Source organism: Sprattus sprattus (genome assembly GCF_963457725.1).
Source record: "Sprattus sprattus genome assembly, chromosome: 2".
Taxonomy (NCBI): Eukaryota; Metazoa; Chordata; class Actinopteri; order Clupeiformes; family Clupeidae; genus Sprattus; species Sprattus sprattus.
Window position 1 is genome coordinate 18148835 of NC_137921.1, and position 24794 is coordinate 18173628.

General features: G+C 42.7%; 2 protein-coding genes across 2 annotated transcripts in view; one reads left to right on the forward strand and one right to left on the reverse strand.

The window, feature by feature from the left end:
- Window positions 1-5053: 5053 nt before the first annotated feature.
- sh3bgrl2 (SH3 domain binding glutamate-rich protein like 2) lies at window positions 5054-17454 on the reverse strand (the record flags this gene model as incomplete). Its single annotated transcript, XM_080858832.1, has 4 exons — window positions 5054-5065; window positions 7002-7082; window positions 8735-8920; window positions 17410-17454. 4 exons carry the CDS (start codon window positions 17452-17454, stop codon window positions 5054-5056), a joined length of 324 nt encoding a protein of 107 aa, XP_080714958.1.
- Window positions 17455-22327: 4873 nt separating this feature from the next.
- The window catches only part of lca5 (lebercilin LCA5), a gene marked incomplete at its 5' end in the record, with an annotated part of 21321 nt that continues 18854 nt past the window's right edge, over window positions 22328-24794 (forward strand). Inside the window, 2 exons of the mRNA XM_080858844.1 lie at window positions 22328-22351; window positions 22740-23169. Coding sequence (XP_080714970.1) covers window positions 22328-22351; window positions 22740-23169 — 454 coding nt within the window. The remainder of the gene's footprint in view (window positions 22352-22739; window positions 23170-24794) is intronic.

Here is a 24794-nt window from a genome sequence, read left to right on the forward strand (position 1 = left end):
ATACAGCTGCAGTATACATGTCTTTAAAAAAACTAAATTGTTGTAGTAGTTGTAGTAACAAAAAACTGTTGTTCCCTAGTATAATTTATTGTTATGTGTTGGCACTTTCTATCTGGACATGGACCATAATAAACATGTAACTTGTTCATTATCATTACCTGTGAAACAATTGATTTCTACATGGCAGATATATTAATATTGTCTTTAGACCATTGGTATTGACTGGTTTGAGTTATTTTATTGGTATAGGCAAGGGGCTGTTTTAAAACTGAGCAGCACTTCTCTGCATCAACAGCTCACGTCTCGTTTTTAATTTATTGGCCTACATGAAATAGCGAACAACAAATGTATCATTGTGAATGATTTGGGATCTCCGGCTGGCCACCCGAAAATGCACCAGAATGCAGGAAATCACATCTACGAAATTCAAAAATGTATGGGGGAGAACCCCCAGACCCCCCGCTCAAATAGCCCCACCAAAAAAAAAAATCACCAGCCGCCACTGACAGCCAGTGATATACCATGTACTGCTTCTTTCTACGATGTACTGGAAAGAACATGATCTGACACTTTAATCTCTGCAAATGTTCTCAAACCACTGTTATGCCGATGATACTCAACTGGTTCTGTCCTTCCCTCCTGAGGACAACACTGTTTCGGCACGGATCTCAGACTGTCTTGCTGATATATCCACATGGATGAAAAACCACCACCTTCAGCTGAACCTGGCCAAAACAGAACTGATGGTCTCTATTTTCTGTTGCCTTTTCTTAGACTCATTTTCTGTTTTTCTGTTTTATATGCTCTCCCTTATGCATAACCCTTTATTCACTTTATTTATGTTTTTTATCTGATTTTATATATTTTAATTTTTTATATTTTGTCTTGTCTTCCTTTTACTATGTAAAACACTTCATTTTATTTGTGTAAAGCACTTTGGGTTGCCATTGGCATGAAATGTGCTATATAAATAAAAGTGCCTTGCCTTGCCTTGCCTTCCCAGCCAAACAGTTCATCCACCACAACATCAACATCAAGACTGACTCTTTATCTCTGGCTCCATCCAAAACAGCAAGAAACCTTGGGGTCATTATTGACGACCAACTAACCTTCACAGCCCACATCGCCTCTGTCGCGAGGTCATGCCGCTTTGCGCTTTACAACATCTGCAAAATCAGGCCGTACCTAACCCAGTATGCCACCCAGCTGCTGGTGCAAACCTTGGTGAGTTCCCGCCTCGACTACTGCAACGCCCTCCTAACGGGCCTGCCGGCATGCGTGGTAAAACCACTACAGATGATCCAGAACGCAGCGGCGCGCCTGGTGTTCAACCAACCAAAGAGGGCACATGTCACCCCGCTACTCACTGAGCTCCACTGGCTGCCGGTAGCTGCTCGCATCAAATTCAAGTCACTTATGCTGGCCTACAAAGTGCTTACTGGGTCTGCTCCCACCTACCTAAATGCTCTTGTAAGGGCAAATGTTACACCAAGGACGCTGCGCTCATCCAGTGAGCGTCGTCTGGCACTGCCCCCGGTGCAAGCAAGGCAATCCAGACTATTCTCAGTTGTAGTTCCACGTTGGTGGAACGACCTGCCTAGCACTACCAGAGCAGGAGCGTCCCTCTCTACCTTTAAGAAGCTCTTGAAGACCCAACTCTTCAAAGAGCACCTCCCTTCCTAACTGGCACCTTGGCTTAACCTGCACTTAAGCAGTAACAGGCCAGCACTTCTTTTTTATTCTTTCTATGTCGTTTTATAAGCAGTATTTATTGTTACACCAGGTTTTTAATGCTCTTAGCTTGATTGTTCTCTCCCTTGTACGTCGCTTTGGACAAAAGCGTCTGCTAAATGACTAAATGTAAATGTAAATGTAAATGTAAATGTTTCATGAATGTTTTTAATTACGGTTTTTTAGATTTGCAGAAGGCAAGAACTGAAATGCACATTGATGCAAAAATGCCCAATTCTGACAATCTACATATTTCTCAATTATTGTTATTGTAGCTTTTTAATGCTTTGAAACATGTCCTATGTAATGGTATTTGTGTCTTTGGATTGAGCATTGCTCACCACAACACCAGCATCGTATCTAAGCTCCAGATACAATTGTTTTATTTTGCTTAAATAATCAAATAAATTCTACTAAATGATCCAAAGGTCTTATATGGCAAATGTTATTGTGTGTTGTGCTACTGCCTGGTGTGAAAGGAGCATGACATCCTAATGTCATACAAATAAAGCAAAGCGCCTTGCCGCCACTAGATGGTAGCATTGTGCTGCCCAAACATGGCTCAGTTCAGTGCCATTCCGAATGGGCGGAGGCTGCTGTACCTGCACTTCACCGTGAAGGGAATTATGGGCTTTTATACTAACTCGGATTGATAAAAGTCGTTTAATTCATATATGTTTTAAAGACTGTAAAGTGAAGCAACACAAACGTTTCTGAATACTCTCAGAATAGTCTAACATATAATGACTTAAAATACTAGAAAACCTTGACCTGGAGCAGATGAGGACGTCTTGAAAGGAACTCAGTGAGGCAGTGAGCGCCTAAGTGAACACACAAGGACAACCAACAAACATGAAAGTGGAAGAAATACAGCTCAAACTGCATGATCTGAGTGTGTTTGTATGGGCATTGAACTTCGATGCCATGAATTGTTAGTGGCGGCTGGCTGTTGGTGATTAGACCACACCATCACATGCCTTTAGCCTGATGTGGCTCTGGATTGATTTTTTTTATTTCAAACTCAGTCTACTATCTGTTCACTTCCATCGAATAGATCAGATGTATTCCTCTCAGCAGATGTGTGATGAGTGACTGATTTTGACTGGCTCCTACTTAAGACTAACTTACTACAGAACAAGTATGAGGCCCTAGTCTAGACCTAATCACATTTTGGCACCTCTAGAAATACCTCTTTGAAAGGTATTCATGTATGATGTATTTTATAGGTAGTGTAGTTATTTTTACACATGCTGACCCATCAATTTCCATACATTCTCTACCCACCTCTGTCTTAACTAAGCTACATTGAGCCCCCAAATAAACGAATGTTTGCCTTTCAGTTCACACGCTACGTCAACCAGGACCCCGGAGGGTGGTGTTACATATGACAATTAAACTGACAGACATCACTCGCACCCAATCAGAGACAGGGTTGGGGGAAAACAATGGAGAAGTGAGTATGTCATGAATCATAAATCCTAACACAATCCACTGGTCTCCCTGGGGTTTGACCTTGGTGAAATACTGAAAGACTATTTTCTATGGCTGGCTGGCTAGATAATCTCACGCAACAGATGTCTTTATCTTTAAACCAACAATGAAATTAAGTGAACAAATTAAATCTAATCATCTATGAGATCTAAAGTTGCTAATTTGTAACAAGTGGTCTAGCCACATCATGACATCATATCATTGGTGCAAGAGTTTAGATGTTGCTGCGTATTCTATGTTCTGATTGTTTTACGTTCTTCAGATTGGGCCCCCATGTTGAGTCAGGTTCTGCAATTTTATTTTCAAGAGTTCTGCAAGTTTTCTCTGGTTTTACAAGCCCTCTTTTGTCTACTTTTCTTTGAATTTTACAATTAAGAAGCCGAATGACAGAACCTTCACCTCTGACGGTCTTCCCTCGGTCCACACCCCCGAGAAGACGTGGTTGCATTTCCATGGATACTCTTTGGGACCGTACACAAAACCAGTGCCAGTGTAAACAAACAGTGAGAACATCACACTCGTAGCTTCACAAAGGACAAAAGGAATGTCCCAACATAGACATGCATATGCTTTTTATTTACAAAACAACATTTGATATAATTGTTTCTCTTTCATTTATCTGTGATGAAAAATAGTTAGCATCTTCATCAGCATCACAGTAGGTGGCCACTATGGTGGGATTGGCTGATCTGCAGTTGAAGGGGAAGCCTGTAGCAGTACGAAGGATGGGGGGAGGGGGGCATGGAGACAGATAAGTTGACAGTGTGTGAGCAAAAAAGAGTGTGGAAAAGAGAGAGAAAGAAGGAGAAAGAGTGAAAGAAAGGCAGAGAAACAAAGTGCCTCTGAGAGATAAAGAGAGAGAGAGAGACCGATTGCCTTTGGAAGAGGGATGGAGAGAAAGGCCGACTGCCTTTGAGAGAGAAAGAAAGAGAAATAGAGTGAGAGAAAGGCAGAGAAACAAAGTGCCTCTGAGAGAGAAAGAGTGAGAGAGAGCCCGACTGCCTTTGGGAGAGGGATGGAGAGAGAGGCCGACTGCCTTTGAGAGAGAGGGACGGAGAGAGTGAGAGGGATGGAGAGAGTGAGAAAGAGAGCGATAGACTGACTGCCTTTGAGAGAAGGATGGAGAGGGAGCTCTGTATGTGTGTCCATCAAGTGCAAACCTGAATGGAGTGCTCACCCATCCATTATAATTTAATAAGAGGGGAAAAAAAGAGAGAAAGACTGAGAGGATCACGGAATGACAGAAGGGGGCAAGCAGAGATGAGCTGAAAAGAAAGGAGTGAGGAATGAAGGGATAAAGAGTGGGGTACAGATAGAGAGAGATAGAGAAACACAGAGAGAGATGGGGAAATATAAATGAATGCAGTGACTCTGTCTGTCTCTCTAATCTGAGGTCAAAGAACATGTGACTCCTTTTCCATCCAGGAAAAAACACCCTTTTAATCCGCATGAAGTGTGTGTGTGTGTGTGTGTGTGTGTGTAAGCAGATGTCCAAATATTGAAAACGTACCACAGACCACTACAAACCACATACATAACCACCTGAGAAGGAGAGAGAGAGAAAGAAGGAGAAAGAGAGAAAAAAACAGAAAGAAGGCTGATGACAGAGGATATAGATACATACACTTTAACAACAACTAGTGACAGGCAAGCCAGCGCACGCACGCACGCACGCATGGCACTGACTGAATTACAGGGATATAGTCAATGACTGGTAAGAAAAAGAAAAAGAAGAATCAAAGAAGGCGAGAGATGTTTAAGACTGTGCCTTCATCATTTCAGTCGTGCTTGACAAGGCCTTTGAGAGTAAAGGGAAGAAATAACGTGTCCATCACGGAAACGGCTACATTAACAGCAAGAGAGTCACATGGAAAACAACACAACACAACAAGAAGACATCCTCATGCCTTACTCAGCACTCTATACTTCCCCCTTACTGAACCCATCTTTCACACATACATGCACACACATACATACATGCACACACATACATGTGCATACAGACACGACACACACACACACATCAACAAAGACCTGCACAGCAGGTTAAACATCATGTAGTCTATTTGTCAGTGAAACAACATAATTCTGAACTTGACCACATACACACATATAAATCCCTCTTCCTATTCTCCTCTTTGAATCCACATTATTGTCTAATATTTAAGCATTGATAACTTCAGCTACATCCCACTGATCACAAGTATAAGCCATAACAAATAAAAAAACAAAGATAAGTGTCTGTTGTTCAGGGCCGAACTCCTCTGTTGCAGCAAAATCTTCTGGCAGTTTCCTGTGCACTTTTGTGTGTACGTGCCTGTGTGTGTGTGTGTGTGTGTGTGTGTGTGTATGTATGAGTGTGTGTGTGTGTGTATGTATGTATGAGTGTGTATGTGTGTGTGTGTGTTTGTGTGTGTGTGTGTGTGTGTGTGTGCGCATGCGTGCGTGGACAGCATCATCATTTGGCAAGGCTTCAGTGTGGTCTGGGTGAGATCCCCGAGACAGGAAGTGATACAATACAATTCTATCCACGCAGTCTTCCATGGCAACGCTTATGATTCAGAATCCTGTGGAACAAACAAACAAACAGGTGGATAAGTGAAGGTCCACCACACCACTGCACCAACAAAGGCAGCATTGCACTCACACAACATCAAAAAACAGCAAAAAGATAACTGCCACCTGCCCATAACTTAAAGTAACAATAGGCTGTACTTTTTAAGGTATGTTTTTAAAGCTAATTACAGTAGTTGTGATGAAATTACTTTTTAAAGTTACAAACTTGATTTCAATTTTTATTTTGGCCAGTGACTGTGAAATGTGGTGGACCAAATTATTTTCCTTAACAGAGTTCATCGTGACCAACGCAAAGGAGAACGAATGTATCTGAAAATCCACCTTGGTCTGCCTGACTACCACTTACACAAACTAAGCATAAGCACCTGTCCTTTGTGGATGATTCTCCTCAGTTCTCCATTTCATCCCTCAAGTCTGTTAGTCTCAAGGACACTGGCACGTTTAGACTTTAAGTTAACATTAAATTCATTTGTTTATTATTCCTTTCAACAGGGACAATGCCACGTCCTCTCATCATTATCCTTAGAGAGCACTGTTCATGACATGACCCTGGTCTGCTAACCCAATGAGGATGCTGCTCAGAGAGAATTATATGTCCTCCTAAATGAGTATTGATTGAGAGGAGCAGAACCACAGTCCTACTGAGACACGGTAATCAGATTAGATCAGACTTACACACTGGAGCCTGGCGCTGCAGTCTCAGCTCATTACAGGCAATGGAGACTTGCAGAGAAGAGGAGGAGAGCGAACGGGAAGGAGAGAACGGAAACGGAAGAAAAATAAAAAGAGGTGGAAAAGGAAAGAGAAGACTGGGTTCATTTAGGAGATCCACAAGTGGTTTATTGGGTGGAGGGGTAGACTGATTCCCGAGAAGAAAAAAATATGAGGAAGAAGAAGAGGAAGAGGAAGAAGGCAATCTGCCTGATAAGTGGGCTCATTGTCGAGACCCATGGATGTTGTATGTGGTGGAGGTGGCCGGTGGGGGAGTAATGGACGGTCAGGGCAGCTCTGAGCAGTCACAGCTCCACACAGTTTTGGCCTCTACATTGCTGATTGTGTGTGTAATACAAAGGTTGCAGTTCTTTACCAGAGTGTATGTCTGTGTGTGTGTGTGTGTGTGTGTGTGTGTGTGTGTGTGTGTGTGTGTGTGTGTGTGTGTGTGTTGTGTGTGTGTGTGTGTGTGTGAGTGAGTCATACTGTACCTTTACTGAGGGGTGGGAGTTGAGACCCAGGAATGAAAACACAGTGTTATTCTCCTTCGACAGGAAGAAGTCCTCATAGTCCTGTCAAAAGAAATTAAGGGGTGATAAGACCATAAGGCTGTAGTGTATAATACACAATAAAAAAATATTTACATTAACCAATGGTAGCTTGGGAGTGCTGATGACAGACACACACAGACACACAGACACACAGACACACAGACACACAGACACACACACACACAGACACACACACACACAGACACACACACACACACACACACACACACACACACACACAGGAAGGTCAAACTAGTTCAATGTGACCGTGCCCTATTGAGTTCAGAAGGAGATGTACAACTACTAGTACTAGTGCTACCTCCCGGGAGCAACGGCTGGAGTGTGTGTACTATTAAAATCCATACTATTAAAATCCATACTATTGAAATGCATGTTGCCCCACATACAGTTCTGCACATGGATTATACATCCATACCTCTTCACACAAGACAATGGTATACTACACATTTTATGTTTGATGGACCGTTAGGGACTTTCCCCTTTGCTGTGATTGGCTCTTTTTGAGTGGGCGTGGCTCTGGATATAGGTTATGCTGTTGCTATTGGTGGAGGAAGGGAGAGGTGGAGTTAGTGTGTAATCTCTTTAAGAGATTGACAGGATTACGGCGGGATTACGGCAGGGCATGCACACTCAGCGAGACGTCTACTGCAGGCGATGCCCATTCACAAAGCATCAGTACTATCCTCACAGGAAACACACACACACACACACACACACACACGCACACACAGACACACACACACACACACACACACACACACACACACACACACACACACACACACACACACATCTAAAGCCATTACTGGATGTGCACTTGTACCAACCACACATGACCTCCTTAAACTGGAAAGTCTAAAACTACCCAGGACATTTGAATCGGAGATTTAGAACATCAGTGGAGAAACAGAGTGTTTTACACACCTGTGTCACAAAAATGCGTGTGTGTTTGCACACATATGCATATATATATATATCTATTTGTATGTATACTGTATATATTATCAGCAGCAACAACCTGCAATAGCAATAGTATTCAAAACTACAGCTTCCACCACTGCCACATACAAATGTCTAACCTGTCTGTCGAAGGGCTGTACGTTTCTAAACAAGAGAAGCACTGTAAGGCTCCCCCATGTAACAGCAGTATGTGGTTTCCACTTAGGATAAATCACATGCTTCATACTACATCTCTAAATAGGTGACCTATACGCTTCAAGAGGAAAGGCAGACTTGAGAACCTGAACTCTTAAAATAACTGTTAAAAGGCAGGAAAGGTACACTGTAGATTAGAACCTAAACTTTTTAAAAGAACTCTAAAAAGAACCCTAAGGAATGCCGTTTGCCAGGTTGGGTTCCCATGGGTCAGTAGATTTTCACATGTAAGGGGTAGAGGGGCTTTGACCAGCAGAATGCCAGCTTTGTGTGGAGGGGCCCTTTATACTCATACATGTACATGCGTGTGTGTGTGTGTGTGTGTGCGTGTTTGCGTGTGTGTGTGCGTGTTTGCGTGTGTGTGTGTGTGTGTGTGTGCGTCTGAGGCACACTGGGATCAACTGTAAATATGACCTCTCCCTACATACTCACCCTAAAGTTGTTGTAAATCTGTGTGTGTGTGTGTGTGTGTGTGTGTGTGTGTGTGTCACACTCACTCCACAGTATTCTTGGTCGTTAAAGATCTGCGGGGGCAGTGGGTTGCCCTTTTCTGGGTGCTTCTCCTGCGGAATGTTCCGGTACATCCACTGCCTCTCGTCCTCCATGCTGGTGATGTCTACTTCCTCAAACGAGATCCGGTTTGACTCCAGGAACCCCACGATCGCCTGTTGCGTCTTCTTCACCTACAAGGGGGCGGACGGAGGGAGAGGGAGAGATTTTAACAATACAGACCTTTTCAGATGGATTTTTGGCTTGCAATAGACAACCTTCTGATAAAACTACAGTGCAGCAGAGGACTGTTCTTTAAAGACGCACTAAAAGCCTGTAAAGCCTGGATGAAGTACATTTTATAACAAAGACAGAAGTTAGTAAACTAAGATAGAAGAAAGTAAACTGGCCACATCATTAAGTATTATAATTTCAATATTGAATATGATTTTTTTAATTTGACAAATTATATATCAAAGTAAAACTGCTTGAGAGAACAAAAATGGTCAAAAATGATGTATCAAAAATTCATTTCGGATAAGATCGGATAGGATATTGGATAAGAGGTATCTTATGCATACCATTTTTTAAAGGGATTTAAGGGAATGAGAAAGTTTTAGTTTTTAGTTCAGGTTTATTGTGTGGCACTTATGCTTGTTCTGAGGTTGCATTGAAGATAGCTTTGATGATGAAAAGATAATTGAAATGTAGATAAACCCTCATATTGTTTTTCTGTTTAAGTTTATTGTGAAAAGAGAATTGGGGCATTCACCTTGGGTCACTTCTTGGCAGATTTGATCAAGAGAGGCCTAGAGTGACGAACCTCCACCTATAGGGGTTTAGAGGAATAAACCTATACCAACCTCCTACACGCAGACCAACGATTTGGTTGTTAGGGTGATGTCTGTCTCTACATTCAGTGTACCGCATTTGTCGCCTATACCCTAGTGCTGTACACTATGGCCTTTGAGAAATGGGCATTTTATAACAATAATGTATATAGATGTTTAATTTATTTTCACAATTTATCATTATTTTGAGTCATCACAGAACAAATAAAAGAAAAAAAATATTTCATCCATATGTTAGAGAGAGAGAGAGAGAGAGAGAGAGAGAGAGAGAGAGAGAGAGAGAGAGAGAGAGAGAGGACAGGAGATAAGATATTGTCAAGGGGAGAAAACAAACTCAAGAAAGATAAGGAAAAGATAGAGGAAAGAAAACAACATCAACAACAACAACAACAACAACAAGTCGTCCTCCCACCTCCCAAACCCAGTTGTGTTTGTAGGACACAGCCTTACTTATGGTCACCCTCAGGACCTCAGTTTAGCAGGCCTGTAATCATGGGGCTATTTGTGCGTTTGTGTCTCACCTGCAGGTGTGGAGGGTTTGGCACACAGGAGACAGAAGCAGGATAATGTGTCACTAAAAAGATAGGGCAGGATTACAAGTCCCCTTTGTTTTATCTCATTCTTGACCGCCCTACCTCTCCCTCTCTCTCACACACACACACACACACTCACAGATCTAGGCTCTGATCTCACACAGACGTATACTGTATGTATATAATAGAAGTAGAAGTTTGTGTGCTCTAAGGTTTTAGAATCACAAGAGTGGCGATAAGCAAATATTTGAGATCCAGTGCATGTTTCCTGTGGTCGTTATTATATAGACAGAAATAATAATACTTATAAAAATAATATGAGAAGAAAAACTACCTACGGTATATGTGTGCAGGTACAGTGTATGTCGATGTTATCCAGATTCACCGTTTCACGTTGCACACACAATCACACTCCTTATTACACATACTCTGTCATTAAATAGGTTTAAAACTGCATCTTGAGTGGCATGAGATGCTCTCAGAATAATCCTTGCCCAAATGTATATATACTGTATATGAGTGTGTGTGTATGTGTGTGTATGCACATGTGTGTATATTTGTTAATGTTTGTGTATCAGTGCTGGCCTATATGTGCATTTGTGTACCAAGTGAGTGTGGGTGTGTCTGTGCATGTGTGTGTGTGTGTGTGTGTGTGTATCAGGAGGGTTGGGGTTATGTTACAACATTGATTCCTGTCAGGCAAAGATGAGGGTGAGCTATTAACCCTTGAATGGCACCTGAGAGCTTTGTAGGGCTCGGCAGAGTTCAGTAGACCAGTAGTGTCAGCCTGAGCTTGACTGAGGCAGTTTACTGCACTTTTTCAGGCCCGTTCCTGCACAGAGAGAAGCCAGAATCCTTATCCTGTTGCGATATTTGTTACAACAGACCTCTGATTTGAGGACGAGCTCATCCGAGGTAGTGCTAGTGCAATTTTGGTCTATTTTGTCTTCTTGTCTATGCAGAAATAATCCATTATCCCAATGCTGCTGTGATGTTCTGTTCCAATAGATCTCAAATGTGCAGACGAGCTCAACTGAGGTAGTCTGTGCGTCCGGCTGGCTGAAATAGAGGCACCCTGACAGAATGAGTGACTGCTGTAGGCCAGTCAGAAGCTGTTAGTATTGATTCAAATATCAGGGGTTCAGACAGAACATCTGGCACTGTTATAATCTGACTGTGTTTATGTGAAGGAGAAATAGAGGGACAGAATGACTGAGAGGGACAGAGAGAGAGAGAAAGAGAGAGAGGAGAAAAAAGAGAGACAAGGGAGACAAGGAAAGAAAAAGAAAGAACAGATGAACTGCTAGTGGAGAAGGAAGGATAGACAGAGGAAAGTAAAGGCAGAGGTGGAGAAAGAAGGGAGAATGATATATAGAGAGAGAAAGAAAGAAAGAAATAAAGAAAGAAAGAAAGAAAGGGGATGCAAGGAAAGAGAGGAGGATTGGGCTGTGTATTAGCAAGAATCTGGCGATACGATACGTACCATATACCAATTTTTTTATATCTAAATTCAAGAAAACTGTCATATTTTACTCTGAATCATACAAATATCATTGTTAGCATACGCAATTTATTGAAATATGCAAGATTGATTGATTAAAGACTTTTCGATCTATAAATGTTTTTTTTACTGTTTATCACTTTTTAAATAGCTGGGGCGTTAATAGGTCGGGTTACTATAGCTTGTTAGGCTTATAAATCTGACTACAAATTAGCTTTGCCTTGGAGTGTGTGATATGTGTGTGTGCTGTGATTTGGGTTATGTCCCAGTGTGCAAAATTTAGACTGACATGTGTGTGTGTGTGTGTGTGTGTGTGTGTGTGTGTGTGTGTGTGTGTGTGTGTGTGTGTGTGTGTGTGTGTGTGTGTGACAGTGAGAGAGTGTTTGTGACTTATATAAAGGGAGAGAGAAAGAGAGAGGAGAGAGCACCCCAGAGCCTCCCTTTAGGCATGGCATGGCTCTCTCTCTCTCTCTCTCTCTCTCTCTCTCTCTCTCTCTCTCTCTCTCTCTCTCTCTCTCTCTCTCTCTCTCTCTCTCTCTCTCTCTCTCTCTCTCTCTCTCTCTCTCTCTCTCTCTCTCTCTCTCTCTCTCTCTCTCTCTCTCTCTCTCTCTCTCTCTCTCTCTCTCCTCTCTCTCTCTCTCTCTCTCTCTCTACCTGCTCAGTAAACTGTAAATGCTGAGGATGCAGATTGTGTTGCTGAGCTCCGGCTGTCATGCTGTTCAGCTGGATTCAGTCACCACAATTAAAACACACACACACACACACACACACACACAGGGTCATCATCACTGAACCAATCAAAGGTTTCATCCCACTGAAAGATGAATAAAGGGAGTCAGTTGCAGATGAACCAGAAAGTGAGAGAAAGAAGAGACAGAAAAGGACAGAGAGAGAGAGAGAGAAAGGGGGGGGGGGGGGGGGGGGCAGTGGCGGTGCCAGATATTTTTTTCTGCAGGTGCTATGGGGGTGCTCAGCTTTTTACCGAGGGTGCTATGAAATTAAGGTGATACTAGCATATGTGTCACATGGTTCTCTACTGCAACACCTACCCACCATATCGTCACATCTGTTTACATGTTTACTTTCTGAAGCGTCTTTGTGGTCCATGAAAAGCACCATACAAATCGATCGTATTATTATTATTATCATTAGGCTACTTCCGACGGACACGCACATAGCTACGTTCATCTGCGACGGTCTGTGACAAAATGCATGCAGCATGTTATAGATTCCGCAATCCCAAGTACTTCGCTTACTTCAGTGGGGGGGGGGTTAAAGTTGGCGCCAGATGACCACCAAGCCACCACTACCATGTCTGACAAATTAAACTAAACAAATAGTTCAATACATTTTAAACTAAAGAGGGCAAATAAGAATAGCAGAATACAGATATTTCTAGATGGCCTATAAACATGTCCGTACAAAGTGAGACAAATCTATTCACATATCAGTGCTAAAACAGTCAAAGAGTCAGAAATGCTTTCAAAAAGTATATATTATTTCAGGTCACAATCAATTAAAACGTAGAAGCGTACCTGGCTAGCACAGACAGACTGCTCTTCCTAGGCTAGAATCTCTGTTTTTTAAGGCGCATCCAGAAAACCCCAAAAAGGACCGCATTCATTAATGTTACACATCAAACAAGACCGTGATACCTTAAATGTTAAACGGTGTAAAGATGCAGTTCAACGTTCACGCATGGAACCTGTCTGTGTCGTACTACGTGAACTATCTGTTCATTTCAATCTGTTATTATTTTCATTTGTGAATGAAATATTATTATCACACAATAAATGAAATCAAGAACGCAGAATGATATGAAATACTACTTATAAATAAACCATTCTTTTCTTGGGGGTGCTATGGCTAATCCAGGGGGAGCTGTACCCCTAGCCCCTCCCTGGTGCCGCCCCTGGGGGGGAGAGAGAGACTTGACAGCTTTGAATCTACACTCGTATTTTATATCCTTGGAGAATTATGCAAGACCATACACACAGACACACATACATGCACACTGACGTGTGTTAAATGTTACCAGGTTTTTTTGTTCAAGAAATACAATACTATTTTAACAGTCAAGTAAAACAGAAGTAACACACACACACCAGTAACCAGGCTTCATCTCTAAGATCCTCTCTGATGAATAGTGACCTTGTTTCACCGCTGGTATTTTCCAGCCGGCCTCAATAACAAATTAACAAGGTGAGAACAGCATGCACTTATGACACACAAGGCCAAATGTTTATATCTGACCCTGACACACACACACACACACACACACAGACACAGACACAGACACAGACACAGACACAGACACAGAGACACACACACAGACACACACACACACACACACAAATGAACACATGCACACACACACACACACACACACACACACACACACAAACACACACAGGTGCTGAAAACAGGTCAGTGGTATTTGTACGTGTGCAGTGGTAAATCTGCGGCCACTCCACAGTCATCCATTAAACATTACCCGGCGTCTGCAGTATCTCCCCACGCTTTCCAGAGATAGCACAAACCACATTTGGAAATGACACACCTCCAGCCTACATCACAGACCAGTGGCTGAATTGTTCTCTAATGCAAAGGGCGCGGCCTCACAATGCTGCTATTGTCTGAAAGTGTGTGTCATCTCCAAAGACAAAAGCATGGAATGGACTGAGACTCAGCTGGAGTCCATCTGCAATGAGACAAGCACTCTGTGGGCACAGGGGAAGCGGGGTGTGAGTGTGTGTATGTTTGTCCAGAAAGACAATGAGCGTGATTTATATTAACCTAGATATGCGCCGTTACACTGAATCATCATCATCTTTGGGAAAATTGAACGAATCAATTGTAATAAATGGAGTCATTGTCTTACTGGTTGTTATTTTCTCTGTATCATCATTGTTATTTCCAGGATAAATCTTGATAACCTTTGGGAAAATGGATGAAACATCTCATGACAGAAGTTCATTGTTATTCTGAATATCGTCATTAGTGCTCCCAACATCCTCTTGGGTAGAAGGGTCCTCCTATGCAAGGAGAGTTAAAGTGGTCCAGGGTGTGAGTGGGATGTGTGATTTGGTGCAGAAAGTTTGTATTGTGTGTGTGTCTGTGTGTGTGTGTGTGTGTGTGTGTGCACACGCGCAAACTGGAGGATTAATCCGCTCTGCTTTGTTCAATTTTTTAATGTGTTTTTGATTCATTTCTTTCAAGGTCAAATGTTAAATTGTTGAATATCTGTATGGAGAGAGAAGCTCGCAGGAGCTTACGGGAAGATTCAACAGCTAGGTTTTGTTGTGGTACATTCCATTGAGTTGTATTTACTTTACACATTTTTAAAACACAACACAGAGAACCACTCTAATCCAGTTACAGTTACAGTTCGTACTTGTTGTGTGTTTTGCAGCGCTCGGGAGACTGAGGGAGTCAGGGCAGATGTTGAGTAAAGATTGTCCTGCCAATGACTGGCATTACTGAGGCTGGACAGATAATGCCCAGTGACCTCAAGTCACACACCCCCCATTCACGGGAGCACAGCCAGATAGAGGGACATGGATGAATGGACAGACAAACAGACAGACAGACAGACAGACAGACAGACAGACAGACAGACAAACTCACTTCACATCTATTCATCAATTTTCTTATTGGTTACCACTGGTGGGTAGGTGATGTGTGAGTGTGGGGGATAGATGGATGGATATGTAATGTGTAAGGTCACTGAACTAACTTTTCACTGCCTATGCACATGTGTGTGTGTGTGAGAGAGAGAGAGAGAGAGAGAGAGAGAGAGAGAGAGAGAGAGAGAGGGGGGGGGGGGGGGGTAGTAACTTGACATTATTTAAAGTGACAGGTGACTTGTCATGAGTCGAGATAAAAATGATCAAAGAGAGATGAGATTATCAAACCAGTGGAACTATGGGTAATTCTCACCTCAACTGAAATGACCATAATCTCCACTATAATCTCAGTGCTGTTCATTTCACGGTGTACGTATGCATATGTGTGTGAGTGTGTGTGTGTGTTGTTCATTTCTAGGATTGGAATCGGCTGTTTGTGAAACAGAACAGCTGTGTGACTAAGAACACACATATCTGTCTACTTTAAATGTAATTAGGAGAGCGAGAGACAGAGACAGAGAGAGAGAGACAGAGAGAGAGAGAAAGCGAAAGAAAGAGTGGGGGGCTAGGACTGTCATCTCTCCAGCTGTTCTCCTTCAACCGTCAGCTTGATCTTTTTCAATTTGTGTCACTCTGTTGTAAATTGCATCCCCATAGAATAGTTGCTGGGAAGGCTAGAGCATGTCCTGTGTCTGTGGGTCTGTGTGGGTCTGTGTGTGTGTGTGTGTGTGTGTGTGTGTGTGTGGTTGTGTGTGTGCATAGTGGGATCAACTCTAAAAATAACCCCTTTTGTAAACAAGAATAAATTTAGTTAGAAAATGGATATGTGGGAAATCCAAGTCTTCCACAGCCAAGTCATTACCTAAGGCTCACATTATTGCTCTACTGAGAGCATGAAGCATCGCTATCAGACCACAACCAAACACGGTCTGAAACACTGTAGCGCCTCTCCCTCTCTCTCTGTAACACACACTCACACAAACACACACAGAGACACACATACACTTTCTCCACTTAAACACACTATGCATAAGAAACCCTCACAAAAGCCCCTTCCATTCTCAGAATGTTGTGTAAAACCAGGACAGCATAATTGTGTGCACATTTGGGTGAATGGTTGGCAGGGCTCCTATCGAAGTAGATAAGTAGGTAAAGTATTAAGTGCAGCACACCTGGAAATGTTTACTCTCTAAACTTATCTCAATATCACGCATTGAATTTGACATTTTAAGCCCCTCTTTTCCTAACACCCTTACGTACACTTACTGTGGACCTCTTCACCTATCTCTTTGCACTTTGTCATATTGGATAGAATTAGTACTAATTTACTGAAGCTTGACTGTAGTTCCTCCATTGTAAGTCGCATAACATAAAAACGTCTGCTAAATGTAACTGTAAATGTTCTACATGGCCGCAACCTACATCTACAAACATAGTAATATAGTTATGTGCTGTATTTAGCAAACGCTAAATGGGCGCTTTGTCCAAAGCGACACACACAACAGTTAAAAAAATGCACTTTGCACTTTAACATTTAACCATGCACTTTGCACTGCTGTTATCTTCACTACTTTGATTCACACGAAAAGTCTACACGAACGTGCAGACACATTAACATGTTTGGAAAAGTAATGATTCAATAAGATATTTCACAGTTAGAAATATGTGAACAATCATGGCAGGATGAGAGAACGATACTGCACACTCTGATGATGGAAATGCCAGGCTCTGATTTGGGATGGATTAAAATCGTGAAAGTTTTTCATGCGGGGAGGTCTGACAAAACGGTGAATCTACTAGCCATTTTCAATTCATACGAGGTAATTCATAAAGAATATTAGAAAACAGAGAAAATGCTACATGCTAGGCAAAAAAAACACCATTAATGTTCTGACCATCGTGACAAAGTATACGCCTCTTTTCATTTTTACATAAGACTGTCTTCTATACGTAAAATATTCCTGATCTTGAAGCACGACTCCGTACAAGCTGCCAATTTCCACACAGGGAAGTTACATAAACAACTGTTCCCCTGTGCCCGTGGTCAGCAGTCGCGAGGGGCTACAGTGCAGCCTTCATGACCGCGCAGGCTTGGTATTTCACCATCCCTTTCAATTGATTCTTCTCACAAATTACTAGTCCCAAAAATCTGGATTAGTTTGCCCTACTCACCAAGACAGATCCGGAGGAAGAGGCGATGTATACCCTGATTACCATCCTTCTAATCCCAGTAGACAACAACCGGCCCGTCGGTTCGTTAGTTACTGTCTCTCCCTCTCACTCAGTACTTTGACAGAGCCAGAAGACTATCGACGTCCACACCCGCCAAGAAGTGTGGTTCAAAATTAAGCGGAGGTGCGTCCCCTGTATTTATACTGCCATAATAACAGTGATCTCCTCTATCTCTAGGCACCACTCCCCCAACAGGCGCTCAGCGGAGTCACACCATTGATACCTCAGTCTACAAGCAAGCATGTTTCCTGGTGCATCTTGGGAAATGCTGTCCTCTGTTTTTTTTTTTTTTTTTTTTTAGATATATAAGAATATCCTATATGATGGATATACGCAAAAGAATAAGCGCATTTGCTGTCTGCAAATATATCATTCAATGTATATATATTTAATAACTGGAATATTAATAGTAGTATGTATTGTGAATTAAAAGCATAAACATGCCTTAATGAATGTGAATGGCCTGTCTAAAGCACTGGCATCCTAGGATTCGCTTCAGTGATACCAACGTATTCAAAACAATTCCTTTTGGTAGATAGAATGTAGCAATCATGTATCGAACAAGCGGAACTTTTACGCAACAAGTGGTTTGAGTTCGTGTTGCCATGGCGAAGCGTCACAGTGACAGTCGAAGCACCGAGGCATGGATTCGATCTGTTTGAAAGAATGATTTCGGCGAGCTGGAGTTGACAGTACCCCTGCTGTCCCGTTCCAGCCACCCCACCTAGAGGGTGGTCGTCTTGGTCGTCGAAATAAAGGGTTGCGAAATTAGTTACCCACCCTTAAGAAAGTTATACGGCCATTTTCTGCATGGCATGACAACAGAGTGGTTAGCAAGCTAGTTTATTTGGTAGCTGGGACAGCAGTTGTTTTGCTTACTCCTGAATCCTCCTTACCATTTCCTCGCTTCAGCCATCACCATTCAGAAGTCATGGATTCATGGAAATGAACAGAAAGGTTGGTGTTGAAAAGTTAATACAATGATGTTTAAAAATAGCTACGATTAGCCAGTTGTGTTAAGTGCAGTATAATAGTTCGATATCAATATAGTCACAGAAGACAGTACCTAGCAAGCTAATGCGTTATCAGGAAATATTCTTGAGACAGCTGACTGTAATACAGTGTGCATGCTGTGATCTTTTGTTCTACCACTCGAATATGAATAATGTGGAGTGTTTGTCCAAGATGGGTCAGTCGCTCACTATAGCTAAGGTTAGCTAAATATGGGATATTAGAGGTAGCTACCACCTGTAGCTCATAAGCCAAAATGTAGTGTTGTCAATGTCTTCAGTAACATTACTGGGTTTTGCAGTTTCATCGCTAGGCGCGACGACGTTATCTCACTAGATAAGTGCTATACGTGTTCTGTTGCCATTCGTCGTTTGATTTGTATGGTTTGGATTACCTAACTTGACGTTCACAGGCTGATAGCTCTGAGTTAACATACAGGAAGCACCACCGCCGTCGGCTTTGTTGGGCCGCCTCGGGTGGGTGGTTGCAAGCTACGGGGCAGCAGCAGGGATGGCGTTTGCGGTTGATTTGGCGAGAGAGGCCGATGCTATGGGTTGGATTGGAGAGCGCTGACAGAAACAGCCGGTCCTTATTATCCCCCGCACTTCAGATCCTCGTGACCTGATTATAACTCTCTTGCGGGTCAAATCACCGTGCACTGATATCAAGCAGAGGGCAGCACATATTCAGAGAGAGCCTGCATCTCATCTGCGAGATCGCTAGGCCAACCCCCCCTAAATCGTCTTAATCCCGAAATGTCAGCCACTGACTACCAATGCCAGCTGAACCTGTCAGTGTATGGGAAGCTGCAAACCACCAAACACTGGCAGACGTTGAACTACAGCAAACCTACCCTAGGGAGAAATGTAGTTGGATTGCCTAAAGCTTATTAGAAAAAGTAGTTCGAACTATTTTGTAAAACAAACATCAAATTGACAATGTAAATGCGATAATAAATTCTAACAAAATGTTATATAAAAAATCATATGCCCACAAAAAAACACTCAATTGAGTTAATTGCAAAAAGTGCCTTCTTGTTTACAATTCATATCAAAACATAAAATACCCCACTATTCATGAATCACTATGCATATGAATGTAGATGAACTACCAGCAAGCTACTATTAAAATATTCGTTTAATGACATGTAGTTCACTACTGGAACCTCCGCATCATTTATTTACTTTAAGGCAGAGAAAAGTTATTGTCGGCCCAGCCCAAAACTGTGTCACATTTCTTTTATCATTGTCTGATAATGAAATGAGGAAGTTTGCCCTTTTCTTATGATCGACTCAGTAAACTGTTGTTGACTGGTTAATGATGCACAGTCACAGTTGGATGTTTTTTGTGTTGTTTTTTGGCACAGTTGTCCTGTAGAGTTCTAAGAGATATTTAGACAGAGATAAATAGAGTTAAGGCCTGACCTACTCCACAGTAGTGGACAATTCTCACAGGGGGGCATTGTTTACGTGGTATACTCCACAAATCAGTTTAGAAGGAATAGGCACACCAAAACATGCCAATCCCTTTCCTTTTTTTAATCCTTTTTTGGGAGATTTATGCTTCACTATAATTTGGGGCTCTTGGGAAAACACCAGCCTAAAAAACAATCAGCCCTCACCCCCTCAGAGAGATCAGTGAGAGAGAGCGGAAATGTTTTGACGATCCGAATCTAGTCAGGCCTCATTTCTTGTTAATTTTGTTGTTTAGTTGTGTCCATGGTATCTCTGAGAGAGATGAATAATTAGTTTCACATGACAAAAGAACATGGTCCATAATGGACAAATCACCACGGAAACGGCAACCAGTGCAAGCCACTTATGTCTTGGTAGGAGTTGTGGTGGTGGGAGGGGGGGGGAGCAGGGAGCAGGGTGGTAAGTTTTGAATATGCATGTTAGACCTACGTTAAGAAGATGCAGCGTTTGAGTGGCCGTTATTGTTACTTTGAGTAATAAACATGACACGTGTGAACACACACACACACACACACACACACACACACACACACACACACACACACACACACACACACACACACACACACACACACACACACACACACACACACACACCACACACACACACCACACACACACCACACACACACACACACACACACACAGATGCACAGTCAGACATGTGTTTCTAAGGCTTTTGGAAAAGCATTGGGCCTCAGAAGGGAAGGGTAGAATGATCTCATGTTAATGTGGGCTACAAGATTCATTTCTTCTCTTTATTATTTCGGCTGACCCACTTCTCTAATGTTTGTTCACCGCACTGGGGAGGTTCTCGTCATGTGAGACGAGACCTTTCTGTGCTTGTGAGCGTGTAGGTGATGGGAGTGTGTGTGAGCAAGTAAGTGAGCACAAACACATATGGAGCAGGTCATAATCATGTTGGTTAACACTTGAGTACACCTGAGTACATGTGTCTGTACATATCTCTCATAGTGTGACCTTTGCTCACAAATGCTGATGGATGTGCTGTGGAAACACTGTTCCTCATCACCATATCCATTAAGCCAAACTCTCACTCACTTTGTCTCTTTCTTACCCTCCTAGTCTAGACTATCTTCCCTGTGGGATGCTGCTGTAGTCTGTCCACTTGATCTTCTAATCTAAACGCTCAACCTACACCTACCCACCCCCACCATAATCACACACCTATTCTTCCCCATAATCTGTGCTAGCATTTTCCTGCAACGGAAATAATTGCCACGATCAACATAGTTTTGTGTTCCGTTATTCTACTTACCCTTGAAATAGAAACCCTACGAGCACACTGTATACACACTAAGCTGTTCTACAGTACTTGAATGCTCTCTCCCCACCTTCTTTTTCTATCTGTACCCGGCTTGCTTCAAGTATATTGGTTTTCCCTATGTGCCGCCGTTCTGCTTAAGGTTTCTTCGTTATTAACAGGGAGTTTTTCCTTGCCCCTTTCGCCATTGTGCTCTAAAGGGGCATTTAGACCTTTGCAACAGCGGCTGAGGCTGGTTTATGGTTCCTTAAGGGTTGTGCGTGTTGAGACGCCAGGACAGTAGGTTTTATTTTGAGTGAAGTCAGCTTATTTGTTGTAACGGGGCAAAGGAAAAAAAACTTACCAGAGCATGAAAGTGTAGTGGGCGAAAGGCTAATATTGGTGGTAGGCCTATGTGTTACACAAAATGCACGAAATGCAAATGTTTCAATTCAGTACCAGTGGCAAAAAATGATGCAGAAGTTCGTTTATTGGCACATCTTTTAATGACCGCCACAGCGCTTTAAAACAATGTGTTTATGAGTTGTATTATTCAAAGGTGAAAGATAAATGGGGAGAGAATCGCCAGGAATCGCCAGGCTCCATTCTATCAAACTCGCGCTTGCCTCACGGGTGCAATTGATTGATTCACATCAATATGAAAGGATGACATGACTAACAAGTGGTGAAAAATGAATATGAAAGTATTTGTTCGTGAATTAGCGCATTCTCCCCAAACAATCGCAGGTGATGTCTCCTGTGAGAATGGGATATTCTCTCCATGAATTTGCGTACCTTTTTAAAGAGGGTTTGTTAAGGAGCGCATGTCTTCGGACCTCTTCTGTTATGTTTGTTCATAATCGACAAGAGGAGGCTTGTGAGATGTCTGCAGGCTATTCATGATTGAAAAATATTCCAGGGTTACTTAAATGTGCAAGGGGCTCTAACGTATCTTCTATGCTTACGTGCCTGCGTAAAAACTGAGTATTATAAAGAGGTCTAAAAGGTTGTTCAGGCCCTGGGCTCTGTAAAGCGCCATGAGACAATTTGATAGTTTTGGCGCTTTGAAAAATAAAATAGATTTGAATTGAATTGAATTGAATTGTACATGACCAAATACGACATGCACACCGTGACATAGTGTGTCTGTCTGTGTAAGTATGTAAATGTTATAGCATGTGTGCATAAGTTGTATGTTGCATGGATTTGTGTTGGTGTGTGTGTTGGTGTGTGTGTGTATGTGTGTGTGTGTAGTGACAGCACTCCCTATAGAGTAACCCTGTGTCGTGTCTGAAGTGGGGAAATAGGAGCCAGATGGTGTCTGCATGTGTTAATGATTCATGTATCACAAACCATACTGCAACTTCATCCTCCAAAGTGTTCTACCCTACTCCGCTGCCAACTGATACACACTCTTTGTGTTGTTGTCTGTGTGTATGTGTGTGTGTGTGTGTGTGTGTGTGTGTGTGTGTGTGTGTGTGTGTGTGTTTGTGTGTGTGTGTGTGATCTCTGCTTTCCAGGGAGGGGAAAGCATGAATTCCAATGGCACAATGCCGGATAATTCCCAGGACAACCGAGAGAGCAAACTGAGCCGGCAGTCTCTTCGGAGCATTGGGAAGGAGTCGGAGCACTCGTACCACAGTCGGAAATGGGACAAGCGGTCAGAGGATGCCGATAGCTCACTGGGGGACCGCAACCACGACAGGAACCAGGAGCCAGGGCTGGAGCGGGCCCGCACCAGAACCAAGGAGCTGGCTGATACGGATCGGGGGCGAGACCTAGATCAAGACCGGGTGTCCGACGGGGAGAGGAGTAGCAGATCGTTCTACTCGGAAGATTACGACAAGCTGACACCGTCGGAGCGTTCTATCTCTCCGGGTTCTCTCTCTGTGAGTCCTCGCCGGCCAGCACGGGCCAGAAGAGTTCCCAGCAGCCCACTTCACAGAGCAGGTACACACATACACACACTTACTCTCCTTCACACACACACACACACACACACACACACTAGAGACCAGACACACAATTACACACACTTACACATGCATACACATGCATACACACAAACACACAGTTACACATGATACACAGCAACACAGAGTTAGACACTTACACACACACACACACACACACACATTTACACACACTTACACACACATACTTGATTTAACACAGTTACACACAGTAAAACGCACATACACACTTACACATAGGTACACACACATACTCGCTTACACACAGCTCCAGTTAGAGCCCTTTGGAAAACAAAGGAAGGATGCTACAGCAGAGAAGGATAAATCAATTATTTGGATGTTCATTGATGAAACTGCAAATTCGCTGTTTCAAACAGATACAATAAAATAAATGTGTAACAGTGTGTGTGAGCGGTGTGAGTAGTAAACGGATTTCTCAAGGATGGTCCCTAACCTTGAGTCTGTCATATACACTAGGCTACTACCTTAACACACTTACACACAGTTACACATATATATATATATATATATATATATATATATATATATACTTACACACATTCACTATCTCTGTCTCTATCTCTCTCTCTCACGCACACACACACACACACAACACACAACACACAACACACAACATACACATACGCACACACACACACACATACACACACACACACACACACACACACACACACACACACACACACATACACACGTAGCCTCCTTAATAGCTTGGTGTGCCTCTGTAATTTTCTTGTTTATGCTTCGGGCAGGCATCAGGGGAGCTGATCAGAGACCTGTAGATAAGGTTTAAATCTACCTGAAAAGAAAGGGCCGGGTAAGCCCCAAACTGACCAGTAGGTGGCAGTTTTGTACCCTTTTTTAGTTATCTCGTCGGCTACTCGTCGGGATATCTACTTCTTCTCGTGGACATCTGCCTTCTGCAGTGTCTAGAGACAACACATCATTATTACATAAGATACTGAATACAGGTCCAGAAGCTCCTTGGTAAGGGTAAAGCCAGCCAGCTGTATTACAGGAGACTTCAGTTATTACTGTAGGGAGAAACCTTCTCCAGTGGTCAGTAGGGAATCCCTTGAGTGAAATTCACTGCATTAAAGAGAAGAAAATTATGAGAGGGCACGGCTGAGATCAGTATTAGCTCTTAAGAGTAGGATGGAAAGTAAAAGGGTTGGAATGGGCTTTTTTCCTTAAACTGATTTGTGGGAATGTTTGCAGACTGTAATTGAAGAGAGAGAAGGTTACGATTGGGATAACCCAGTGTGGAATCTGTGGAAAGCCAAGTACATAAGACTGTATGCACACATGTGAATCGGTCAGGAAATAAAAACTGGATGTTTGACTTAAATGATATGGAGTCATCAGAAACCAGCAGCTACTTTAACCTAACTCAGACTGAGTCGGGTCTTTCAGTCATAAAGTCCCTTTTTTTTCGATTCCCGCATGGGGTGCTGTTGGCTCTGGGGGGAAGGTCCTCCTCAGACCTTCAGTGCTCAGTTGGGCTATCTCCCGGGCCTTTCTGTGTGGAGTTTGCGTGTTCTCCCCGTGTTCACAAGGGGTTTATAAGAACCCTAACAGAAA